This window comes from Rhynchophorus ferrugineus, unplaced genomic scaffold (assembly GCF_030347505.1).
Source record: "Rhynchophorus ferrugineus isolate W39M unplaced genomic scaffold, kcgeb_rfMv2 rfM8, whole genome shotgun sequence".
Taxonomy (NCBI): Eukaryota; Metazoa; Arthropoda; class Insecta; order Coleoptera; family Curculionidae; genus Rhynchophorus; species Rhynchophorus ferrugineus.
The window spans coordinates 29,441,004-29,467,912 of NW_027472587.1; the positions used below are offsets into that span (position 1 = coordinate 29,441,004).

General features: G+C 36.6%; 2 protein-coding genes across 3 annotated transcripts in view; both read right to left on the minus strand.

Moving 5' to 3' along the window:
* Positions 1-14: 14 nt before the first annotated feature.
* On the minus strand, positions 15-2,388 carry Nf-YC (Nuclear factor Y-box C). 2 transcript variants are annotated; one of them, XM_076411299.1, is made up of 10 exons: positions 2,197-2,388; positions 2,053-2,139; positions 1,744-1,989; positions 1,573-1,690; positions 1,332-1,517; positions 1,127-1,252; positions 892-1,059; positions 688-834; positions 508-630; positions 15-444 (listed from the first exon to the last, which is right to left on the minus strand). In XM_076411299.1, the coding sequence occupies exons 3-10, from the start codon at positions 1,770-1,772 to the stop codon at positions 373-375; spliced, it is 969 nt and encodes a 322-aa protein (XP_076267414.1). In that variant the 5' UTR covers positions 1,773-1,989; positions 2,053-2,139; positions 2,197-2,388; the 3' UTR covers positions 15-372. The 2 variants fall into 2 exon arrangements, with proteins under 2 accessions (XP_076267414.1, XP_076267415.1); XM_076411300.1 differs by having other exon boundaries at positions 2,209-2,314.
* A 2,616-nt stretch (positions 2,389-5,004) lies between these two features.
* Positions 5,005-26,909, minus strand: part of LOC143200669 (uncharacterized) — a 67,070-nt gene continuing 45,165 nt past the window's right edge. The window contains exons 2-5 of the mRNA XM_076411220.1: positions 17,227-17,313; positions 17,074-17,157; positions 12,309-12,734; positions 5,005-8,751 (exon numbers count right to left, since the gene is read on the minus strand). Coding sequence (XP_076267335.1) covers positions 5,177-8,751; positions 12,309-12,734; positions 17,074-17,157; positions 17,227-17,311 — 4,170 coding nt within the window. The 5' untranslated portion in view covers positions 17,312-17,313 and the 3' untranslated portion in view covers positions 5,005-5,176. The remainder of the gene's footprint in view (positions 8,752-12,308; positions 12,735-17,073; positions 17,158-17,226; positions 17,314-26,909) is intronic.

Below are 26,909 nucleotides of genomic sequence, written 5' to 3' on the forward strand. Positions count from 1 at the left end.
TAAAACAAGTGGAAATCGCAAGTAAAAATATGTATTTTCACATACTTTAGAATATAAAATTACTTTAGCTACAAATTGAAATGATATATGACTATAACTGGTTGCCTATGTCTGCAATAAAAAAAAATACAATCAAATACCGCACGATAAGATATCCAGAATACAAATAACGTTATTTTGTATAAAGTATAAATACAGCAGTGCATTAATATGATTATTAATGCAGCATTTTATCGATGTCCTTAATTCTATATTTACTAAATTATAATACAATCAATAATAGTAAGAAATACCAAAATTCTTGCAATAAAAATGTCCATTGAATTAGTTATGGTAAATAATTTAAATAAATTAAGACAGAGCACACATAGGCTATTCGCTTTCCGTGTTGGTATTGCTCTGTGCTAGAAATACTTGTTGAGTTCCCCCATTTTGTTGAGCTACCTGTGATACATTTTAGAAGATAGATTTTAGATATAGCAGAACAAACTTGATCATTCAACTAACTTGAATAATTTGTGATTGTCCAGTGTTGGATGTAGAAATTGGAGCCTGTATAATGACTGGTTGTGAAGTATTACCCTGGAGCTGCATCTTGATAATTTGTAGTTGTTGAGGTGTTAGTTGAATCTACAAGAAAATAAATAACAATGCCACTGATTCTCTCATTAAAATATTAATACATACCGGTATTTGTTGTATTTCACCGGTGGCTGAGACAACTTGTTGAATTATCTGTACATTTCCTGTTGAATTTTGTGGAAGATTTTGTGTGGAAGATTGTAAAATTACAGGTGTTGGAGCAGTTTCAGTCCCTGAAGAACTAGTGGCATTCTAATATAAAAAAATCTATAAAAAATAGGTAGTCTTTATTTATTAATAAAAACAAACCTGCTCCATTGTGTTCACTTGCACAGCCTGAACCTGAGGTTGTACAATCTGAATTGCGCTGTGTGGATGTGCAACTGTTGCTGTAGTAGTAGTAGATGTTGTGGGTGATGAATTGTTTTGTTGTAAATTGGCATGATGTTGTTGTGCCAACTGGAAGTAATAATGAACCTAAAAATGTTCATTAATCTCTTAATCTTATTACCCCAAAGACTTGCATATTAAAAAAATATCTTACTTGATCAGAGTTAGTACTCCGATTACCATCTTCCCTTCTGGTTGGCTTTATGTCTTCTCTGGGTACAATGTCAATCAAAAAATCAAACTGGTCATATTTTGTTATCGCCATCGCTATATCATTCCTCTACAACAATAAATTCCATTTCAAGAGTTACTCCAAGTGCTAACACCTTCACACAATCTTAGCAAAACAATTAGCTAACCTGTAGAGTTCTTCGTTTATTATCCTCTGTATGTATCCATGCTCTTAATGTCAGTTCTCTTATAAAAATTTCAGAAGCTTTTGCAAATAACAATGGTGCTTCAGCACTAATCATTTTAACTTCCTCATCTAGTTTCATTATCTTTTTTATTCTTGCTAGAGGAAGAAGCTGCTGTTTGAGATCTAACTGAAATAATTTATTAATCAACAAATGTATAGTTAATTCTCTTATGCATCCCTACATTCCGAATACTTTGTATTTCCTCCATTATTGTGGGCCAAAATTTTGTTAGAGCTACTTGAGCCTCACTTTGTACTTGATTTCCATCTTCAGTTTGTGATTCTGTGTTATCTTCATCCCTAAAATATCACTGACTGTGGTATGTGCTTAACTTTATGGCTTAAATACTTACGCATTTACGAAAAGCAGCGACGTGGCCATTATTTAATTTTGATTTCAAATAAATTGATTTGTTCAATTAATCCAGTTAGTTTTTTAAAAATATATATTAATAATTGTTTATAAAATAGTGTTTTTTTAGATTTGAGGTTACTACCTATCAATTGATGAAGCAATGTTGCCAATTCTACACTTTTTACTTAAATGCTAATTTTTTTAAAGTATAAAATTTTGATCACTTCACAACTTCAACTTAGACCTATAATGGATTATTTGAATTACTGTTTTTTGAATTTACGCTTCTGAATATCTCTGTCATTACTTAAATTCCGTTTAATGCTTTTCTGCTCAATATTATCGTCACTATCAGAGTCAGAAACGTTTTCCTCTTTGATAACTTCCTCTGGGGCTAAAATTCGATACATATAAAACTCACAACTCTTTGCATTTGTTCTAATAATTTTACCTGCTTCCTTACTGACTAATTCTGTTAAAAAATCGTTCACAGTAGTCCGTAGAATTTTTAAAGAACTTCTGTAGGAATTATAGTCGTTAATATCAACTTCGGTATTAATTTCCTTTAAAATATTTTTATTTTGGCTATATTTAAATTTTAAAGACATGGTGACACTTAACCTTTAAATAGAAAAGTAAATATGAATTAGTGCTGTTTAACCATTAAAGAATAATCGAAATATATCGATTACGTGGGTTTATGTATAATCGATTATACCAAACGTAATCTTTCACGTTCTACATGATTATCTATGTTCTAGTCACAGAATACCTATATATTTATATACTTCTGTATTCTATGGTTCTAGTGTTTTAATGTTATACATATGGTAGTTACACCAAGAGGTCAAATAAAGTATGGAATAAAAAAAAACTTTATGTATGGAGTGGTGTTAATTTTTCAATAAATAATATATAATCAATATATTTTTAGATTAAAAATATGTTTTAAGTGGTCTCCCTTGTGGCGACCGCCACGACCCTTTAGGCCACCACGAATTCACCAACAACAAGTACAAAGGTTGGCAACGCCGGTGCATAGGTATCATGCAGTTCCAGGCTATAAAAGAACATGACGACGACGTCTCGTTCTCTTTTCTTTTCTCCATCCCCTTGCAACAGTACCACTTTCACATCGCTACCGTACTTCCTCTACATAACCTAATATCCTGTCAATTCTCCCGTCGACCATATGTAAAATTTAATATTAATATAAACAGTACTTCTTCATTTCAGTTTTTCAGATTTTCAGTTCTCGTGCAAATTTCTTCTAAAAATAACAGTGAGTGTTCTGACAAATACTGAGCGACAGCCACACATTTCGACCGACCGTCCGTCCCGACGAACATTCCTACACCCTTGTTATCTTATAGACATCTAGCGGGTAAAAACGTAAAAGGTTTATTAGTTCAGCTGAAGAAAACTTCAAGATGTGTAATATATAGAGGATTTTTTTGTAATCTTATTATATATTATCAAAAGTTTCAAATTTCATTCTTGATGGTTCCACTCCAAAATAAACCAAAAAACATAATATAAGTTTTTTAAATTTCTAATTTGTGATTGTCATTATCTATGTATTTCTATCAGGGTCAAGATTTTTTAAGTTAAATTCAAAATTTAATATTTGTTGGATGTATATTTAATTGGCTGGATGTGCCTACGAGTATATACGGTTGCATATATTAGAGTAGTTTCCTGTAAATTGTAATAAACGGTAGGGCGCTCGTGTTAAAGCCACCCGGACAGGATGAAGATCCCACCATGTTGATTCATTATGTGTTGTGGCTTTGACTTAGTTGTTTGTGGAAATAAATGGAGAGTGACTCAGTTGAATCCAGTGCTTCAATTGCTCAAACACCTTCACCAAATCGATTCTACAAGTTCGGTTCTAACATATTATAAAATTTAAAATTTGTAATCAATACAACCTATAATCACTCTTCCAAATTATCCACTCTGTTTACAGCAATTATATATATATATATATATATATATATATATATATATATATATATATATATATATATATATATATGTTTATTATATATACATATTATATTATAATGTTTTAAAGGAAATTAATATGCATATTTTATATGCTGATTTGCAACATTAAAAGGCAGTTATTTTTTTTTCTGAATATATCCACTGTTTTCTTATTGATTAATCAGTCCATAATATCTTTAGGAACTTTATGTTAGTTAAATTTTAATTTTATATTATGGATATTGTGTTTGATATTACAGCATACTATGTAGTTTTAAGATATTGGTAGTGTAGAAGTTATAAATTGTATGAATTAATATATATTTCTCGTTGTTTCACTAGAATATAGAGATTCTCTATGTTTTGTGAGATAAGCGTAGATATTTTCTTAGAGTCATTAAAAGGTATCGACATTTTTATTCGTTGTATTGCTTTTTTTGCTCCCTATAACAAGTCTAAAAAATATTGATGTCTCGCACCTGATATCTCAGATTAGGACAAACAAATCGCGCGGACTTGGTTGGCGCAGGGGTAAAAGCGACAGGACGGTCCCCCTACTGTTGCGATAATCGTGGGTTCGAATTCTGCTAGGGCATGGTCGTAAATTTTTGTCTGTGATGATTCTTAGGTGAGACTGCAAAATCCGACAAAGAAAATCATTCCAGTCATGCCAGCAACTAGGCTGGGCAAGACCTGTCTTCTGGGATGATTTCTAAGTTGGTCACTCGCCAGGCGGTAGGCTTGATGCCCCCGAGGACCGTGGTTCGGAGCCCATGTTAAACAATAGGTCCAGTCCTGGTAAAAGGAGACTTTAATTCAAAAATTGAATATTTTGCAATATGTTCGGTTGCATAATAAATAATATCAAATCTAATCCTGACTAAATTTTTGATATATTAAAACATATAAAATTATTTTTTTATAGAATTACGGGATACAATTATTTAGTTTAACATAGTTTTATTGTAATTTTTTGTTTCTCTAATATTGTGTAGTCGTTACCGAAAAACTATGTGTTGTTATATAGAAAATTGTCTTTGATTTAACATTTTTACATTTCATACAAACATTGTTTTTTCATCTTTGCTTTAATTTTCTTAAGATAAATTTCTCTGTTTATTTGGTTGCTTTATTTGGTCATTTCATATTTATATCTATATAGAGAGTTTTACTATATTTCTTTTTATTTGCATTGGGGTATATTTTGGCATTGTTTTTGTTATATATTAGGATGATGGTATGGAAGATATTCGAAGCATACAAAATACGATTAAAAATATAAATACTATTTATTTACAAGAAACTGTACATCGTTTTTAAATGAAAATCTTAAAATTAATTTACGAATTTTATACAATAGGACTCATTTTGTATCTTTATCTTAAACTAATAAAATCTGGTAACTAATAGTGGCAGCGTGGATATTTTTAAATATACATTTATTACTGCATATAAGGCTTTGTTCGCCTTTTGAGCCATATGAATATGCTGAAGATCGTACTGACGAGGGCCAGGGATATCAGTGCTGCGGAACCGAACAAGAAGCTTTGAGTGGACATGCAGATGTGATCCTTGGCGGTCAGTTCTAAGATGGTACGTTCGTTGACGTCTTCGGGCAGGATTACTCTCAAACGTCTACCCATCAGAGTACCTTCGCTCAGTGTCTCGTTGTTTGGTGCGTTTCTACGGCGTCTCTTTAAGGGTTCCAGTTTCTGGCTCTTGGTGCACATGTCGCAGTTTGCCTTGCAGAGTTCAACGTTACATTCGATGGTAAGATCCATTTCGTCGGGAAATTTAAACGCGTTGAAGTAGGCGTACGCGATGATCGAAGCTCCGGTGGATCTGGTCTCTCTGGTCTTTTGGAAAGCTCCGAAAAGCTTGGGTTTCAGTACGCACCCGTCATCATCTGTGAGGGCTACGGAGGCCTTGCTCACGGTATCAATGGCTTTACATTCTTTTACTTGTACGTCGAATCCTGTGTCTCCGCTGACTGAAACCACCAGCGTCATCTGTTCCCCTATCTTCACCAAGCCGTTCGCTGGCTCACCGAACGGACCTCGGCCTAAGACGACATCCAGTTTAGCCATGGCGGTATCTCCGCTGAAGGTGACGATTTCTTGGGTGAGCATTCCTATGGTGAAAGCCACGCTCAGTTTCTCTTTCAGGTTGCCTTCCCAGAGACAGCGCACGGACCTTACCGTGTCCCATTCTTCCTGGATGCCCGCCTCGTTCTGGAGTACCAGCACGTTCTCTAAGTACGACTGGTTCTGAGTGTCTAAGGCATTGATGAATTCCGTCCCGCACATGTTTAAGTTGACCATGAATGTGTATTTCGTCTCGCCCGAGTTCATTTGCACGTACCGACATTCCGGATTGTTATAGTGGCCCTTGGAGTAAATGATGCCATTAAATTCTCGATTGAATTCGATAGTGATCGTCATCATCTCTTTACCACAGACGACGTCCAGCGAATGGATGTGCGGCGGGTGTTTCGAATCGTCGTCGTCGTCACCTTGGCTCTTTCCGGGAATCACGTTGTCCTGTCCAGTTGGAGGTGCCATGGTTTCGGTGTCGCCCAGACGTGATTCGAACACGGTGTCGCTTTCTGGCGCCAGTGTGGTAACGGACGGAACTGGGGCTCGTTCAGTTGGGATAATTGGTCGCAATTCAGATTCGGGAACTTCGTCGGGATTAAAATCTCCACCGATTCCTGGAGGACTTGCTCCTGGAAGGGGTATTTCAGATTCTGGTGTTTCCTCCAACTCTGGTGCTCCAGGGGCACCTGACTCTCCTTCCGATCCGGGTGCTCCGTGGTTTCCTGATGGTCTCTCCGATTCCGTTGCTCCAGGAGTACCTTCTTGTCCTTGCGAACCTGGTGCTTCCGGGGTTCCTGCTTCTCCCTCCGAACCTGGGCCTTTAGGTCCACCTGTTGATGCATCCGAACCTGGTGCCTCAGGTTTATCAGCTGCTCCTTCCGAACCAGGCGTTCCAGTAGCGTCAACGGTTCCTCCTAATCCTGGCTTTCCGGTGGTATCTGAAGCTCCTTCCGATCCTGGACTTCCGGGAATAACCGATTCTCCTTTTGAATCCGGTTTTCCTGAGCTTGGTTTTTCAGAGTCATCTGGAGATCCTTCCAAGCCTGGCGCACCAGAAATATCTGGAAAAACACCTGAACTAGGTCCTGTAGGTTGGTCCGGTGAACCAGATACATTTGGAATACCTTCTGTACCTGGTGCTCCAGGTAAGTCCGAAGACCCCTCGGAACCAGGTCCTGCAGGGGACCCAGCGGTCGATTCTAAGCCTGGAGATCCTTCCGAACTTGGTGCTCCGGGAGTCGATTCTGAACCTGGTGCTCCGGGTACACCTGAAGCTGTTTCTGAACCTGGCGCTCCAGGATGAGATCCTTCTGAGCCTGGGGTCAATTCCGAATCTGATGTTCCTGTTACACTTGGAAAGCCTTCTGTACCTGGTGTTCCTGACACGCCTGGAGATCCTTCCAAACTTGGTATTTCAGGAAGACGTGGAGCTAATTCTAAACCTGGTGCGCCTGGTGAGCTTGGGGATCCACCTGAGCTTGGAGAGTCACCTGAATCTGTATCTGGAAATGCTTCCGAACCTGGTGCTCCTGGAAAACCTGGAGCCAATTCCAAACCGGGTCCTTCAGGGGTACCTGAGCCGCCTTCTGAGCCTGGGGATCCGGGATGTAATCCTTCTGAGCCTGGAGTCAATTCAGAACCTGGCGCTTTTGGTGCACCTGAACTTCCTTCAGAATCTGGAGCTCCAGGTTGCGATCCTTCTGAACCCGGCGTCACTTCCGAACCTGTTGCCCCTGGTATTCCTAAACCGCCTTCTGAGCCTGGCGCTCCTGGGTGTGTTTCTTCTGAGTCTGGAGTAAATGTCGAACCTGGTGCTCCTGGTAAACCTGAACTTCCTTCAGAGTCTGGTGCTCCAGGTATTCCTGAAGCTCCTTCTGAGCCTGGCGCTCCTGGGTGTAATCCTTCTGAACCTGGTGCTCCTGGTAAACCTGAACTTCCTTCAGAATCTGGGGATCCAGATTGTGTTCCTTCAGAGCCTGGTGCTACAGGTTGTGATCCTTCAGAACCTGGTGCCCCAGGTATTCCTGAACCGCCTTCTGAGCCTGGTACTCCTGGGTGTGATCCTTCTAAACCTGGAGTCAATGCCGAACCTGGTGCTCCTGGCAAACCTGAACTTCCTTCAGAGCCTGCGGATCCAGGTTGTGATCCTTCAGAACCAGGTGCTCCAGGTATTCCTGAAGTTCCTTCTGAGCCTGGCGCCACTGGGTGTGATCCTTCTGAACCTGGAGTCAATTCAGAACCTGGTGCTCCTGGCAAACCTGAACTTCCCTCAGATCCTGGGGCTCCAGGTTGTAGTCCTTCTGTACCTGGTGCTCCAGGATGACTAGGAGTTGATCCAGTATCGGGTGCTCCAGGAACCCCTTGTACTCCTGAGCCGGGTGCATTAGGGAAATCTGGGGTCAGGCCAGAACCTGGTGAACTTGGCAAGCCTCCTGTTCCTGGCGCTCCAGGAAAACCTGGTGTTAAATCAGAACTCGGTGTTCCTAATACACCTGACGTTCCATCCAAACCTGGTGCTCCGGGTATGCCTGGTGTTCCTTCCGAACCTGGTGCTCCAGCGAGAGATCCCTCCGAACCTGGTGCTCCCGGTAGACCTGTTGTTCCAGTTATACCTGGAAATCCTTGTGAGCTTGGTGCGCCAGGTTGGCCAGGAGTAGATTCAGCAGCTGGTGCTCCACCGGTACCTGGTGGTCCTTCCGAACCTGTTGTTCCTTGTTGTCCAGGGGCGCCGCCACTGCTAGGTCCCTCAGAATCGGTGGGACCAAAACGATCTTGTGTAAGCACTGGTACTTTACCGGGCGACACTGGTTGTCCTGATGGTAACTCTGGATGAATTGATATGTCTGGTTGTGATCCGGTTGGCCCTCCTGGTGCAATTCCTCCAATTCCTGGTTGAGGTTGATCGGTTGGTATATGTCCGGCTAATAAAAAAAAACAAATTAATATTGTATTATTATTTAATAACGATTTTTGTTAATCTATCTATATATTTTTTTTATTAATTTATATCATCAAACAATAAAAGTAATAAAATCGTCGAAAATGCAATTTTGAGCGTTCCACGATAAGCGTATCTATACACTGAATAACTAAATAAGCCAAATGGAAAACTGTTATTTTATGTAGATAACAGGTCAATTGAAAAGTGAAATGATAGAGCCACGTTTTATCCATTGTCACATATCGATGCAAAAACTCGGGTTTATTACGCTTGATCATCTTCAAACACTGCTCCGAATCATCAATTAGTCGTTGTTTTTGGTCAAAAGTGAGCTCGTGCGGCACCCACTTTACACATAGCTTTCTCATACCCAAATATTCGTGGATGATATAATGTACACGTTCAGTTGATATCTTTAGAGTGTCTGATATTTCATTCAATTTCAATTTACTTTCAAATTATTATACGTTTATAATTCAAAATCATTTTGTGGATTTTTTTAATGTTTTCGTCGGTAACAACTTCTTTTGGGCGTCACCGCGTTCAGCGTCTTCACTTCACTTCACTTGCGTACTCATTTCATCACGTCTAAACATAGCATACCAATCCTTGATGTTCCTGGGGCAGTGTCCCGAAACTCGGCATCAAGACAAGTTTTCGCTTCAACTGTATTTTTTCCCTTCAAAAAGCAATATTTTATCAAAACGCGAAATTCCTTTTTATCCATTTTTTTCACAATAACAAAAGTTGCTTCACTTAAAATGTTATAATTCACAAACTAATGATCCGACAGCTGTCAAATTTATACACGCATTTTTTGAGAGTTAGTGCTAACTAAAAAACATACGGATTTAATTCTAGTAGCGCCATCTATGTGTCAAGCCGGGGACTTTTCAATTGTCCTGTTATATTATTGTTTTCATAATAAGTTAACAAGATCTTGAACTACTAGAAGCGCTGTTACATCCGGATGCGGACATTGGTAGATGTGCTCATAATCCAACAGTGAAACGAACTATTACCCAAGAACGTTTCTTCAATAGGACAACAATTTACTTAAAGTGTTCAAAATAGCAATAGATCGGATGCTATTGAATCATACTGTCATTATATTGTCATCAGACCTGATAAAACACCTGCCGATGCTGCTGCAGAGGAGTTTTGATTCATGGACAATTGACAAAGGATCGGAGAAAATTTACAGGACACATGTAGGTGATACGAATGTTCTATGTATACCAGGTCATCAAGTTAATAGTGTTTAACACATGGACTGAAAGATTCCGTCATTTTTTGTTCAAAATTGTTTTTATTCATCAACGTAATCTCCATCAAGAGCCACACAATCATTCCAGCGCCGCTCTAACATATCAATACCACTTTTGTAGAACGATTTAGCTTTTGCCTAAAATTAGGCCTCAGATTCAGTGATAACCTCTTACCGGTGAACATTTTTTTGGGGTTTGCGAACAGCCAGTAGTCGCTGGGAGCCAAATCTGGCGAATACGGTGGATGTGGTAGTAATTTTAAGTTTAATTCATGTAGTTTTGTCATTGTTTTAATTGACTTGTGACATGGAGCGTTGTCTTGATGAAACAAACTCTTTTATTTGCCATATGCGGTCGTTTTTTGTAATTTCGGCCTTCAAACGTTCCAATAATTCTATATAATATTCGCTGTTGATGATAATTCCATTCTCAAGACAGTCGATGAATGTTACACCACGCATATCCCAAAATACCGAGGCCATAACTTTTTCAGCCGATTGTTGAGCTTTCGGGGCTTTGGATGACAGTTTGGTTGACAGTTGCTGTCCACTCGGATGACAATCCATGTTTCATCTATTGTCAAATATCCACGCAACAATTCCGATCTAAACATGACCAAACACTGCCCAGAATCATCAACACGTTTTTGGTTTTGGTCAACAGTAAGCACTTACTTTGAACAGTTTTCTCATAGCCAACTGCTCATTCAATATAAAACCAATATGTCCTTTGATACTTGTACAATGTTATTTAACTCATGTAACTTCACTTTTCGTTCATTCAAAACGACTTTATATGTTTTTCTTATGTTTTTAGTGTTATCACTTTATTTGGGCGTCCACTGCGTTGTCATCGGTGTCTCTAGGACCACGTTTGAAGTCAGCAAACCAACGTTTTATTGTTGTTTTTGATGGAGCGGTGTCCTTATAAGACTTTTCAAGCCATTGCTTCGTTTGAATGGTATTTTTTCATCATTTTTCCATCAAGAAGCAGTGTAAAATTAAAACACGTAATTGTTTTTGGTGCATTTGAAAATAACTCACAAACTTATAAGTAGAATATCATGATTTTTTTCTTTTTCCAGCTAGAACCAAATGGTCTGCTGATTTCGGTTCGGGTTCGGGGTATGAATGTTTTGCGGGCGACAGAGACCCTGGGTTAGGACTAGGATTGTCGTAGTTGGTTTACTACCGAGGTTTGTGGATGGATAGGGATTTAATCAAGATGTTGTCGTGTTCGAAGGTTCCTATGGAGAACCTTACACTGAGCACGTTCATGAAATTCTTCACGAACAGGATGGCTGAGTAACGCGCGGACTTTATTGGATTGGAACACTTGGTAGTAGTTCAAGTTGACTCTCAGAGACATACCTGTACCACACCTGTGCTCCGTTGAGGCAGACTGGACGGAATAGCATTTTATACAGTGTCGCTTTCTGGGGGATTGGGAGTTTACTTTTTTTGCAGGGGAGTGGAAATAGTAGGCTGTATACGCCATTTCTTTTGCAAATAGCATGTTGTAACTGAGGTATGAAACATTTTGGATCCAGGGGATGGGGGCTTTATCAATTTGGAGGCGATAGGCGCGGAACTTCTTCTTGCGGTGGAACAGAATAGCCTGAGTTTTGTTCAGGTTTATCTGTAGTTGCCAGCGCCATTTGTACCATTGTAGCCATTTGTACACTATCGCTTGGTTCAGCTGGACTTGGAGTCTGTTATGAATAGCGTCGGGACAATAACCGGTTGTAAAAAAGCGGTATCATGTGCATAAAAGGCTGTGTGGGAAAGTTTGTGGAGTGGGAAATCAGCCATATAAAGGTTGAATAGGGCTTGGACTTGTGGACCATCTTGCGGAAGTCTGTTTATGAGAGGAGACTGTGTCACCGATCCTCGCTTGAAAGGACCTACCGTCCAAGTATGAATCTATCAGGGATATAAGGTCATTCGGTAGAGCAAGCTGTTTCGCTTAGAATATTAGCCCGTGGTGCCATACTTGATCGAAAGTAGACATCTAACAAGATGGCTCAAGATTTTCGACCTTTTATTAATGCCTACTGGATTGTTACTGCGACGCGGGCAGCTTGATGGAGGCATGAATGTTCGGCACGGAGCTTTTTCGGCAAGTTTGGAGAATATCATGAAATTTTAACAGTTTTCTTTCGAGGGTTAGTAGTAACGGAAAATGCGGTGATGTAATAAAACTAGCAGCATCTAGGCATGTGTTAGGCCCTGGACTTTTCCGCCCATGTGTTATTTATATAAAATAATACCTTCAGGTCCTAGTGGTCCAGAGGTGACCTCGTTGATGCCGGGTTGTTGAGAGGGAAACTGTCCAGGTTGTAGACTGTCCAAGGTTACTCCTTCGTCAGCTCCCGTTGAGGGATGAGTGGGAAATGCTCCCGGTAGCTGATGCAAGATGTCCGGACCTCCGGTGTAGAAAGGCACTTGCGGATGAATGCTGGGGTATCCAGGCAAGCCACCGCCGCCAAGAGGACTGTCCGTTTGTATGACAGCTTCTCCATCAATACCTATAGGCGATAGGCTTGTGGGAAGAATCACGCCTCCTGTGACCGGGCTGGTAGGGAAGGGGAACGGCGGCTCTGGACTAAATCCCGAGGGAGGATATCCGGTTTGGAAGGGTCGAGGCTTCTCCGTATTGGCTGGAGGAAGATATTCACGAAGGGTTCCTTGACGAACTGAAATTTAAAACAATTCACTCGTTAAAATCTATCTTTAAACCTATCAGATTAGTAATTGAAAATTATTGTTCATCAATCTGTTGGTAAAATTTTGCTTTCTTGGAAATTGACGCGAACGTTATTAAGTTATTAAATGCCTTAGAGAGGCAAAAACTCCTGCAGTTTGGTTGATTTGGCTTATTGTGTCAGCCATAGCAGTGTAGACTCCGATTTCTTCTTCTGTATTACTGATTCCAAATACTTGAACTCCTGCTCATGCTCTAAATGGATACTGTTAAGATTTACAACAGTAGGTGATCTGTCGGTTGTCCATACTTTGGTCTTTCATTCATTAAGATTCCCTAACTATGTGGTTCTGTAGTCTGAACTATATCATGAACAATGCTACAAGCTTCAATATTTGTAACAGAAAATATAGCGCTGTCATCAGTCAAGGGATTGGTAGCATTATATTGAATGCCATATCCGTTTTTAAAAAGTTTTTGCATAATTGCATCTACTACTATGTGGACAAGCACTGAACTGCAGAGAGAATATCAACAGAATTTGACATATTTTCATCACTTGAATACAAACACAGTAAAAATAATCGATTAGCTATAGTTTTAGATATATACATGTGTGTATAGTCTATTCAAAGTTGTACATACGTCATTAATTGATTATTAATTTAATGTATTGCTTGTTGCAATTTGTAAATTCGTTTCAGAATAAGATAATGTTTTGCTTTTCATTTCATTCTAGTTAAAAAAAGACACAATGCTGTCTGATTAGTTCGAACGCGTAAACGAATGAGCCTGTGAAAGTCGCCCGGTCGGTTGTCAGACGTATACAACATTCTTGAAAGCAATAGTGACAAGAGGTTTTAACTATAACCTATAAAGTATTGTGGCTTATAATTAACTGTAGTTTTTAGATGTACTATAATGTTAAAATAAATTATATTTGATAACACTTTTGTTCAAATATTTTATTTGGATTAGAATTTTGTTGTATATCAAAGCCTCACTGAACTAAAACTCAGAGTTGATGCGGCAACATTTCGACCTTTTGACGTCACGTTTAGATGATGTATGTACGAAATAAATTTGAATAGACTATATATAAATATACAAATATGTATAAATGTGATATGGACTTATTTATTCGCAAAGTCTTTATAGCCTCATTTGTATAATATTCATTCTTTCATCAATTGATAGGATATTTATGATAATGACCCTTAACATTATATGTTATTAACCCCTATTAAAATGTTGTAAATTTCCTAGTAAACTCTTTAAGACTGTCAATGATGCTGCATACTGTTTTGTCTTATTAGTGTTATTTATTTTCATTAGACTGAGTACATTTCAGTATCAGTGTTAGCGGGAAAAGTGTGGAAAATCATACGAGCGCATAAAATTAACGCCATGATCATAATCACATTATTAAACATTTCGTCGCACCACCCTGACAAATATAACTGATGTATTCATCATCATGTCCCCAACAAGTGCTGTTATAGTGCGAACTCCATGCCAAATGGGCTTGACGAATTACCAGTTACAGAGACGAAATTTTTATTTATTTTTTCTCATTGTTCCGTTTTCTCAAATAGAAATCGAGTCAAATTACGCATTTATAACGTTGTATTTGTAATGAAGCTTTATGACCATACCGTTGTGCAATATCATTTCATCGCGCAAAACGTAACATCCATTCTGTTCGGGCTCGCTGAATTTCGCATCATTTTCCTTCAAACCTAACAGTTGAACTTTTTATTGGATTAGAATTCAAGACTAGGTCTCGTAATACTCAAATATTGACGTTTTGATGATGTATAATGTTTTTCGATCATATAATATGATTTACTTGTTTATCACAAGATCAAATATCAGTGCTAATCGAACTTTTTACATCTTTTTTTAATAATTACATCTTATATTAGATGCTTAGTACAATCTTACAAATTAATGTATTATTGCTGTTCTGTTGTACTTGCCTTAATATACAAGCAAGGCGAGTACGGGATTAACACTAAACTACTTAAGCTAAAGTTCAAATTAAAGAATACACTTATAAACTAAACACTTTCGTGTGGTTTGGTCAATCATCCGAATTCTTGCGTGTTGTCCAGTAGCTGTGATTTAGCAACTTTATTTCGTGCTTTAAGGCAAAATCTTGGATCCCTTCGTATATCCACTTGATTTCAACGAGCTCATCGTGCAGCTCTTCGTTGGTTACGTGACGATAAGCATTATTAAGTAGTCGCAGAACTTCGTTTTGGGTGCGTCGGATTATTAGTTGGTTTGATGTTTTAGTGATGTTTTACTGTAACCCCGTATTTGCATCCTTTAACTCCAAATTGACTTTATGATTGACTGATAAAGCATCATCTTTGATTTTAGGTCAATAATCTGCTCTGCTCTTTGTCTAACATGATGTTTCCAATTTAACCTACCATCCAGATGTATTCCGAGGTATTTAGCTGATTCTTCTTGCAGATATCCGTCAAGTAATATAGGTTTTGGTCATTTCGCTGCAACGCAAAGTTAACATAGAGAAATTTAGAGCTATTAAGCTGTATTTACCAATCTATAGTCTATTTGTAGGTCTTGTTAAGCGCTACTTATACTTTTTCTACAGCCGTAGACAGAGATACATCTTTTGCCATGATAGCTCTGTCGTCGGTAAATGTTCCAAGTACTGTTTCTTGTGTTGTTGGGATATCAGCAGTATAGAGCAGAGTGGACCATGACACTACCCTGTGGAACTACAGCCGAAATAGGTTTAAGTGTTGAGAATGCCTCTTCGTGCAAGACTCGATACATTTTTCGAGACAATTTCTCTTTCGAAAATATGTGATGAACTTCTTTCTATTAATGAATTTTCAACAACAGCTATTACTCTGAGCACTTGGTCGATTATCGAGTGGTGATTTCGAAATCCAAACTGGAGATCTGGTATATTTATGGTTAACTACGTTTTAACAGCAGTTTCTCAAATTATTTTGATATCGCAGATAGCAGCGATATATTCCTGCAAGATCCAACCTGTTCTGCGGGTTTGTCAGGTTTTTTAAGCGTAATTATTCGACCAACATTAAGGCATTCCGGAAGCTTATCGAACTGACGAATTTATTAATACTTACAAGTATTAGGTGCTTGCATGTATTCTAATCATTTTTTAACTTTAAAAAAGGCACTTGTGGATGAAAGTTGGTAAATCAAAATATTTTCCATGAATTTCTACAATTTTTTCTATCATCCTGGCAACCTGGCGATGTTGAAAGAACCATGTTGGTTTGGAAACGATCAATCATCGATCCATTTTTGCATTTCTTCAGCATTTTATATGCTTGTATCAACGAAATCATATTGCCATGATAACGATTTTACGTCTGTTATTTGCTTTACTGGTCCCTTAACATTTTATTAACAGTTTTATTCGGTTTTAGCAGCTCGTAATACGCTATTTCTTGTTGATTCTACCATATGCTGACCAAGATGTTATGACCATGAATATTACGCACAAGCTCGCATGCAATAAAACAGTAATGTTGAAACAGCTCCAAATGACATTCTTTGAGAGTTTGACTGGGGTTTTACCCAACAAGACTGGTAATTTATTGTCTTTGAACATTTCTGGCTCATGAGGTCTTTCTTTGTCATAGACTGAACCATTCACGGCAAGTGAAAGTGACAGCAGAATTCAATAGTTTTGACAAACAGTACAGGGGCTAACATTCATGGATGGGCTGCCACTGCGGAACGCTTCATAATGAAGCCAACGCTAAGCGGTGAAAAAAGTAGTGTAGCGATCATAAAACCTAAACTCTTATGAAACACACTAAATGAAGTCTACGATCAGGCTTCCTACTTTTCCAGACCTATTGCGAATGAATATCGTCAATATTGCCAAACGTTGCAATATTCCAAGATTAGAATGCGTCTATACATCTAGTCAGAAATGTTCAGCTTTAGCTTAAGAAGCATCAGAATCCCATTAAACATCTTCCCTGGTCAGCACAATCGCGAGACCTCAAGACAGTTTAACCATTATGGGGAAAATGGTATTAAAGCATAAAGTGAGGAGTAGAATTCCATCTCCAACATGATTGAAGCAATTGGCGGATATTTTGGTGCAAAATAGGACAATATTTCGTTAGAAACTATTTAGATACTCTACGAATCTATCCAGCGAAGAATTGCACGGATGATTTGATGATTTGATTGAATGGATGCATGTCAGGTGTTTATATTATTTCGTGCATCTCCTGTGTGTTAAAAAATAACTTTCCTTCCCTAGTAACAGTTGAATTACGAAATGATGAAATAATTGAATCAATATTTACCTCTTCTGCTATTCTGAGCATATACATTCTGAACCCATTGAAGGATATTGTGTACCATTTGATCAGCATTTGTGTCTCTTCTATCTAAAATGAAGAAAAATATTACATGAGTATATCTTAAAGAATAATCAGTAGGAAAATTCAGATATTTACCCAATGGTCTGTAGTTAACGGTATAAGCCTCAGATATGATATGGCAAGTCATCAAAACGACGACCGAAAATGTGAGGTAATGCATCTCTAAAAAAGTCAAAAAATCCTTATATTAATAGAGTTATTAATAACAGTATTAGTACAATGAACCCCCTTTAATACGAATATTAAATATCTATTATCTCAACAACTCATCCTAGTATGATAATTAATAATATTTTAAATACTATTATGATAGATTATGAAAACTATTTCTTAAACTTGACTTGTCTATGAAAAATATGGTTTAGATATTATATTAAAATTTCTAATTGGGTTTATATATTAAATCTAATTAAAAGAATTCCATTATTTTCTAATAGATGGTTTTAATAAATTGTATCTCGTGATATAAAAACCCGATTGATTTGCATTAGATTTCATTAGAAAGCTGACATGTATTAAAAATACAAATTTGACAGTTTTGCGAATGGCAGACTCAGTTTTGTTTGAATTCACGTTAAAGATGTATATAACATATATAACATATAACAATCAAACAAATGCAGTTTCGGTTACGTGGTTTGCGTTTAATAATTGCGATGTCAAAGATTTTTTAATTAATCTCCTGGAACGTCAACAATCTGCCCGTGTACAATAAGTATTATTATATAATTTCAGTTATATAATATAACTATCCTGACATGTAGTAGATCACTTCAGTAAGTGATCTACTACATGTTATGTGTTCTATGGGGATATCACGCTGAATCAGTTTGTTGGACACGTAATATGGCGCATCGACGATAACTCGAAACGTTTTATTCTGAAATCTCTGGAGTAAATCTATATTAGATTTGCTAATAGTGATGTCAAAGATGTGCCATGCTTTGTAAGACTAAATTTTGAAAATGTAGATAAGGTTAATAAATGGAAATGGGCTTTTGGAAGTATCCAGAAAAGACTAGATTCAAAAAGCTTGCTCCGAAAAATGTTTTTATAGATGCTAATTTATACAATTTGCAGTGATAAAGCATAGTTTTATTAAAAAAATTATAAAAGAAAAATTGCCACACAGTGCAAAGGTTTGGTGCATTTTACTTTTTATTCTCTGTTAGAGGAGTATGAAAGAAAGGATGGAAAATAGTGTAGAGTATTTTATACAAAAAATAAAACCTATTGCAATAATTCATTTATTATAGTTTTACCTGTTGTATTGTTTCTTTTGCTTTACTTGTTACTTTTACTTTACATGTTAAAAAAAAACAAAAAAATAAAAAAAAACGAAGAAGAAAACCAAAGTATCAAATATTTTTTTCACAGTATTAGAAAATGAGGCAAGCTGGCAGAAGGTAACTTACGTTACAGACTAGAAACTCGGATAGTGATTAACACGTGAACGGCAATGAATATTGTGATTAGAAATTTTGTTCCTTTGAAAACGTTTACTACCATCTGACCTGATTAATAGATCCATAAAATAGTAAAATATGGAAGCTACATCATGTTATCTGCTACATGTTATTGTATAATATAAATCTCATTAAATACTTATTGCCCATTGGGCAGATTGGGTCTTGGCCATCAAGAGAATAGTAGTAATAAATTTACTCTATTGGTTATTTAACTGTTTTTTTTAATTTTTATTATAGCCATTATGACAGCTATGGTGATTAAATTGATGTAAAAATAGGACAAATCAATGCAATTAAATATCTCGATATAGAAATCGAAAGCTATAGAAGCTAGGAGTTGGTTATGAATGCCAGAGTTGGAAAAACTATGAATCTGTACATTGAAATGTTCAAAGCAATTTACAGATAAACCCTAACATTCGGTTGCGAGACATGGTATTGTCAAGGAAACATAAAATTAAGGTAGAAGTAGTACAGATGAAATACAATGAAGAATACAAAGAAAGAAGACATTTGATTTGGGATTACAGCTGTCAGTTAGAGCGCATAGAATACACAAAACAGGTACAGAGAATATGTGAGGCAAGAACGGAGAGGAGACAAATTGAACGGCGACCTAAACGAACCTGGGATGAACTTATCAGAGGAATATATTCCTTCAGAAGAGAGGAAAATCTTGCGCAAAGCAAGAAGGCTGATTATAGGCATAACAAAATTGAGTGAATTTACATTATACATTGTGTGGAACAAAAGGTGTTTTTTGCTTATAACTGTATAATTTAATTGAACTCTAACGGTAAGATTCAATATCAATCAACATAATATTAAAAAATTCGCGATTGTAGATCAATATAACAGGTTAATTGAAAAGTCTCCGGTCTACCATAGTAAAACAAATTTTTTTTGCAAAATTAGTTTTTTTATTCAACATAGTTCCCTTCAAGGGTGATACATTGATTATAGTGACCCTCGATACCATTTTTGTAGTACGATTTGTCCTTTGCTTCAAAATAGGCCTCAGTTTCAAAATTTCATTTGACGAAATTTTCTTCCCAGCGATCAAACTTTTGAGATCTGAGAACAGAAAATAGTCGCTGTGGCCAGATCTGGAGAATACGGTGGATGAGGAGGAAATTCGAAGCCCAATTCATTGATTTTTGCCATCGTTTTTGACTGACGTGTGACACGGTGAAGCAGCACTTTCTTTTTCATCAAATGCGGCCGTTTTTCGGCGATTTCGTCCTTCAAACGGCCCAATAACGCGTTTCTTTTTCAAGGTAGTCAATGAAGATTATTCCATGCGCATTCCAAAATACAGACGCCATGCTTTGGAGCGGGTTCATCGTCTCAGTCCACTCGGATGACTGTCGATTGGACTTCGGTATGAAATGATGGAGCCATGTTTCATCCATTGTCACATATCGACACAAAAACTCGGGTTTATTACGCTTGATCATCTTCAAATACTGCTCCAAATCATCAACTCGTCTTTGTTTTTGGTCAAAAGTGAGCTCGCGCGGCACCCACTTTGCACAGAGCCTAATACCCAAATATTCGTGACTGATATGATGTACACGTTCAGTTGATATCTTTAGAGTGTCTGTTATTTCATTCAATTTCAATTTACGGTCATTCAAAATTATTTTGTGGATTTTTTAATGTTTTTGTCTGTGACAACTTTGTTTGGGCGTCCACTGTGTTCACTGTCTTCGATGCTCATTTCACCACGTCTAAACTTAGTATACCAATCCTTGATGGTTGATTTTCCTGAGGCAGTGTCCGGAAACTCGGCATTAAGCCAAGTTTTTGCTTCAACTCAACGCGAAATTCCTTTTTATCAATTTTTTTCACAATAACAAAAGTTACTTCACTCAAAATGCTATAATTCACAAACTAATGATCCGAATGACTTTGAGAGTTAAGGCTAATTAAAAACATACGGATTTAATTATAGTAGCGCCATCTATGTGTCAGGCTGTTATTAATTTCAAATTTCTTTTCAAGATTTGGTTCTTCACAATAAGTGTTTAAGGCGATAGGATGATCCTCCTGCTGTTTCGATAGTCGCGGGTTCGAATCCCGCTGGGTCCTGGATGTACTTTATGTTTGTGTTTGTAATTGTAAATGTCTTTATAGGCAACAGTGGAAAATCCGACAAGGAATAACTATTCCAGTCACGCCAGTAACTAGGATGGGTAAGACCGGATGTCTTCTGGGATGATTTCTAAGTTGGTAACTCGCCAGTCGGTAGGCTTAATGCCGAGGACCGTTGTTCGGAGCCCAAATTAAACAGTATCTCCAGTCCAGATGAATCCTAGTTGGAAAAAGAATGTTAAATTCTTCCAAAAAAAAAACGAGGGAGTCTTATTTGGATGCCCAAAATCATTGTTTTTGTCATCAACGAGCTTAGTTTAACCCAAAACAATAAAAAACAACAAAGTGGTTTATACTGCCAGTGAAAGCATTTGGTACTTACTAAAATCAGACGAATAAAATACTCACAGTGATTCGAGCATGTTAAAAATTATCAGTTAAATCTCCCTTTTGGCCTTACCAAGCCAAAATAGAATTTTCTATTAGTGAAAGGTATTGCAAGAAAGTAATAAATCACAGACACAAGATGGCTTCAAACCATCGTTAGATTCGATATAAAAACAATTTAATATCGACTTTAACCATCGTAAAAGTAAGTTATACCTCTTCAGTTACACCACTGCTGGAAGATCGAAATCAAACAGCTTCCTATATAATCATGACGTTTATATAGATACGGTATAATATATATTGCGATATCAGGACAGGCAAAACCAATAATTTCGATGCGGTTTTTGCCGTCGATGTATCGCTTAATAATAGAAATTGAGAATGGATGATTTTAAAGCGCCTTTTATGGCTACCAAATCTTATAATGCCGTAATTGTGATGTTTAAAACGCGATACCGTACACCAAATCCGTAATATATTTAAGATCTATATTATAGGATTATTAATACTGCAATATCAAGTACCATATTAGGCTTCTTGCGGTTGTATTACTGCTTGAAGCAGAACCAGCTCTGATTTTGTTCAAACGGGGTTTCAAAATATTTCTGTTTGGCGTTAACATTTTCTTCTTTTAATATTTGATAGAGATCGTAGTTAGATTTCGTTATGAGCAATTGTGTAATTTCTGGAGGCCAAGAATAATAGCCGGGAGGGCTAAAAAGTTCGAAGACAATGAGCTGAAGACTTATTGCACGAAAATATAGCTCAAACTCTCAAACATTTTCAATTAATTTAAATCAGGTAACTCTTGGATAATTTCTGAAGGCGTAGTATTTTTTCCTTCCTAACAATGGGTGCAAAAAGGCAAGAAATTATACTAATGAGGTTAGAACGTGTTAGCAGAGGCACGGAGTAGCAAGAGAAGTAATTGATCGCCAGAAGGATGGAAAAAATTTCAGAGGAAACTGTTAGTTTGGAAAGTGTCTAGAGAAAGCTTAGAAATATGCAGCTCTTTGAGGGATGTAGAAAGTCCTCTCATACACTATTGTATAATATAGGATTTAAATGATGTAAAAATACCACACGAAGAGGTCTAATGGAACTTCCAGACATGGATGATGAGATCATAGATGAGACATAGATGAAACATGGATATTTCAGAATTGGATATTGGGTCATTCGTGACAAGATGATAATGAAAATAGTGTTAAGACAACAAAAGTCGATGAAAAAAGGTAAACGTTGGAAAAACAATGATTAGGTTTTATTAGTTATAATATTTATTACAGATATATTTGTTATATAGCTTAGTTACTCACTTGAATAAAACTTTCTGGATGTGGGATTATGATTAAATGCTGATAATTTTCACGACAGGATGATGAGAGTGGAAACAACTAAAGGTGAGTATATAATTAATAAATGATAACTATAGAAAATCATAGAGGATAACTACAGGAAATCATTTATATAGAGTGTGACAGATTTATATGCATAGATATGAGGGCAGAAACTGTTTTGCACATATGGCAAATGCATTAGGGAGAATGCAGTAATTAAATATAGTCGTATCAAGAAAGAAGTATACAGGTAGTAATAGGAGAAACTAAAGAGAAATATACTAATATCAAAATGACTTTACAAGGATACATTGTATTGAAGGAAACAAGATCTAAACGTAAAAGTAAAAAGGCTCTCTAATGGAAGTAAAATACAATACTTGGATATATAATTTTTAATTAGGTAGATTAGGTCTGCAGAGTATACCACTACATAAGAAAACGCGCTAGAATTCTTCTTCATACGTGGTGTGGACACAACCCTAACCTACAAACTATTATAACTGTATAATTAATTGTAGTCCTTCGAAAATATATGCATTAGTACATCTATAATGTTAAAATAAATTATATCTTATAACATTTTTGTCTCATTATTTTATTTATATTAGAATTTTGTTATAAATCAAAGCCAAAATGAATTAAAACTCAAAATTGACGATTGGCAATATTGCGACGTTTTGACGTCATCAATTTAAATGCCGTCAGTTCACAGTTTTATTGAACGGACTATATATCACTGATTTTAATAATAGTCATATTTTAAGATTATATATATAATTTTTATGAATAAATTCGGAGTGAAAATCACAAACAAACGACGCAAATATGTCTTTAACTACAATTTCCATTACACCAGAATAACTAAGAAATTAATACAATGATGACAAATAAAATAAAGAAAAAAGATCGATTAAGGTTAATGTACGATTTTATCCCGTAAAATCGACTTTTTTCCAACCCTATATCAAATATTTTTGTTGTTATTTAACAATTTTCCATGAGAAAATGCGATGAGAAAATGAGCTTTCGTTTTTTGACATCACCAATCCCATCAACGGCCTTTGTTCTTATCTAAAAACACCACGAGGCCTTATTGCTCCATCTGCCAGCGACGTCGAGAACCCAACAAGGAAATACTCGCTAATCTGAATCAGTCGGTTACGATTGTTATACAACGCCGACAATAAAAACGAAACAGATAACGAACGCTAAGGAGATACCATCATCCTGGCATCGAAACCAGACAATCTGCGTACGTGTGTGTCGTGAGGAGACGCGAAAAACAAAATAAACGGTAAAAAATATTATAATAGGTCGGTTTTAATCGCGCTGCTCACCTAGGCGCAGGTGATTCACGATCGCGAGACGAAGAAATTTCACTTTCGAAGAATAAAACCGATTTTTTCTCCGACCGCACGAAATCGTGAGAAAATTGCAAAGGATCCTTGAAATTATAATTGATGAACAATCGGGTTCAGAGTGTTTATAACGTTTAAAGCGATCCTAGCTAAATAGTAATTATATGTTTTGTATATATTGATAATTTTATATCTGATTACATTTCAGATGGATTTGCCACATGAGAAAATTACTGTTAAGGAACTAAAACAAACAATAGTTAAAGAAATTAATGATAAAAATCCCATGGTTTTGACATCATTACTGAATGAATCCTAAAAGGACTCTCAGAAAAGTGCATGAAATAAAAACCTATGATATGTCAAGGTTTAATTACTTTCCTAGCACTTGGAAAGTGGCTCAAATCATCATGATTCTTAAACCAGGAAAAAAATCATAAGACTTATCCTCTTATCGTTCTATAAACCTCTTACCTGTGATCTCTAAAATTACTGAAAAACTGTTCATTAAAAGATTCCGAATAATCATAGAAGGGGGAAATATTATTCCAGACCATCAAGTTGACTTCCGTAATAAACACGGAACAACAGAGCAAATACATAGGTTAGTCAACAAAATTAATGAAAACCTAAATGATAAAAAATATTGCTCCGCTGTATTTCTCGATATATCTCAAGCCTTCGATAAGGTGTGGCACATTGGACTGCATGTTAAATTGAAAAAGCTTTTGCCCCATACGAACTTTCAATTACTCAAATCATACCTCACAGACAAACATTTTATTGTGAAACAGGGTGACGAATACACTGACCTCCATCCAATATATTCAGGTGTAAATATCTGGGAATGCATTTTGATCCAAGTTTAACATTAAACTTAAACTAAATCAAATGTTTTGGCTGATAGGGCGTAAATTATCCTTATATAACAAGATTTTGTTGTATAAATCAATACTTAGGCCAATTTGGACCTATGGTATTGAACTGTGGGGTACTATTAGCAAATCTAATATAGATATCCTCCAGAGGTTCCAGAATAAAGTGTTGTAAGTCATCGTAGATGCCCCATATTACGTGTCCGACAAACTGATTCAGCGCGATATCCCCTTAGAACCCATAACGAGTGTGATTCGGAGTGTTAGTGGGAAGTACTCTGAAAGACTATTAGTGCATCCCAATGCACTCGCCAAACAGTTGAATGTGTGCGACGACAGTGAAGTGCGTAGGCTTAAACGTAAACTACCTTTGAATTGATTAACAGACACATAGAGTGAGATATAATAATCTCAAGAATAAGTTAGAATAGTTTTTAGAATAAGTTAGGTAAGAGTTTAGAATAAGTTAGAATAGTATCTAGAATAAGATTTAGATTATAAGCATATAGATTATACAGCATCACTTAATGAAGCAATCTTCTAACTACATGTTAGCAGAGTTATATTGTATAAGGGAAATCATATTATGATACTTATTGCCCTCGGGCAGATTGTTGAAGTTCTAAGAGATAAAAAAAATTATGATTACCCTGCTTCATAAGTTAAAAAACAGTATCCTCTGTTTATTTATTCATACACATTGTTTAGTAAAAATACATCTTTACTTTTACGGTTTTTAGGAACAGTAATTACCACTAAAAATATTAAAAATAGATGCAACGTTTTTTTCTTGTTATATTTTAGTGTATCATTTATACGACTGGAGCTTCTGTTTAATGTGGGCTCCGAACCATGGTTCACGTCATTAAGCCTACGGATTGGCCAGTGACCAACTTAGAAATCATCCCAGAAGACAACCGGTTTTATCCGGCCTGGTTAATGCCCTTGTCAGATTTTGCGCAACAATAGGTGCGCATTACCACCGCGCCAACCAAGACGGCTTTATTTATTACTATACATTTTAGCATGCTAACTCAATTTATAGAAAGTAATTACACTAGACTACAAATATTCTTCAGACTATTTTTATGTATGATAACATTGTAACAGGTCAATTGAAAAGTCCCCGGCCTCACACATAGATGGCGCTACTAAAATTAATAATTAATCCATATTTTTTAGTTAGCCCTAAACCTAAAAAGATGCGTGTATAAATTTTACAGCTGTCGGATCATTAGTTTGTGAATTATAGCATTTTGAGTGAAGGAAATCTTGTTATTGTGAAAAAAATGGAAAAGGAATTTCGTGCGTTGATAATATATTGCTTTTTTGAAGGGAAAAATACAGTTGAAGCAAAAACTTGGTTTGATGCCGAGTTTTCGGACACTGTCCCAGGAAAATCAACCATCAAGGATTGGTATGTTAAGTTTAGAGATGGCGAAATGAGCACCGAAGACGGTGAACGCGGAGGACGCCCAAAAGAGGTTGTTACCGACGAAAACATTAAAAAAATCCACAAAATGATTTTGAATGAACGTAAATTGAAACTGAATGAAATACCAGACATAGCAAAGCAAAGTGGGTGCCGCGCGAGCTCACTTTTGATCAAAAATGATCAAGCGTAATAAACCCGAGATTTTGCATCGATATGCGACAATGGATGAAATATGGCTCCATCATTTCACTCCGAAGTCCAATCGACAGTCATTCGAGAGGACTGCACACGATGAACCCGCTCCAAAGCGTGAGAAAACGCAACAGTCGGCTGGCAAGGTTATGACTTTTCATTGACTACCTGGAAAATGGAATTCTTCCACCAGCATATTAAGATGGGTTTAATGAATAATTTTGTGGACAAATTAGTTATTAGACTAGATTAAGTAATGCGGGAGCCAAGGAATTCAATTTAGTTCACTCACAAATACATCAACTTCTACGGGATCTTTCGTTTGACTTAGTTTTCGAAGAGGAAGAAAAGACAGCGCGTTAAACTCTCAATAGATATTTAGGGAATAAGAAAAATAATAAATACCCTTAGTTGGTCATTCCATTCAGTCACACCTTCCATTCTAAATATCAAGCTGGATTTATTAAATAATTTTGTTAATTAAAAAAAAGCAACCACTTTTTTGTTTTGCTTTCGTTGTATAGATATATCTGAATTCGATGTTAATAAGTTCCATTCCTGCAGTATGGATGCAGCTAATTTGAACTTTTTAACTGTAATAT

Bases quoted from the DNA above. Each gene is read 5' to 3' on its own strand.
- Nf-YC (XM_076411299.1), bottom strand. From the start codon at position 1,772: ATGGCCACGTCGCTGCTTTTCGTAAATGC. The intron at 1,253-1,331 runs GTTAGCTAATTG...TTATTGTTGTAG, and splicing joins ATAAACGAAGAACTCTACAG to AGGAATGATATAGCGATGGC. The intron at 631-687 runs GTATGTATTAAT...ATTTTCTTGTAG, and splicing joins GTGAAATACAACAAATACCG to ATTCAACTAACACCTCAACA.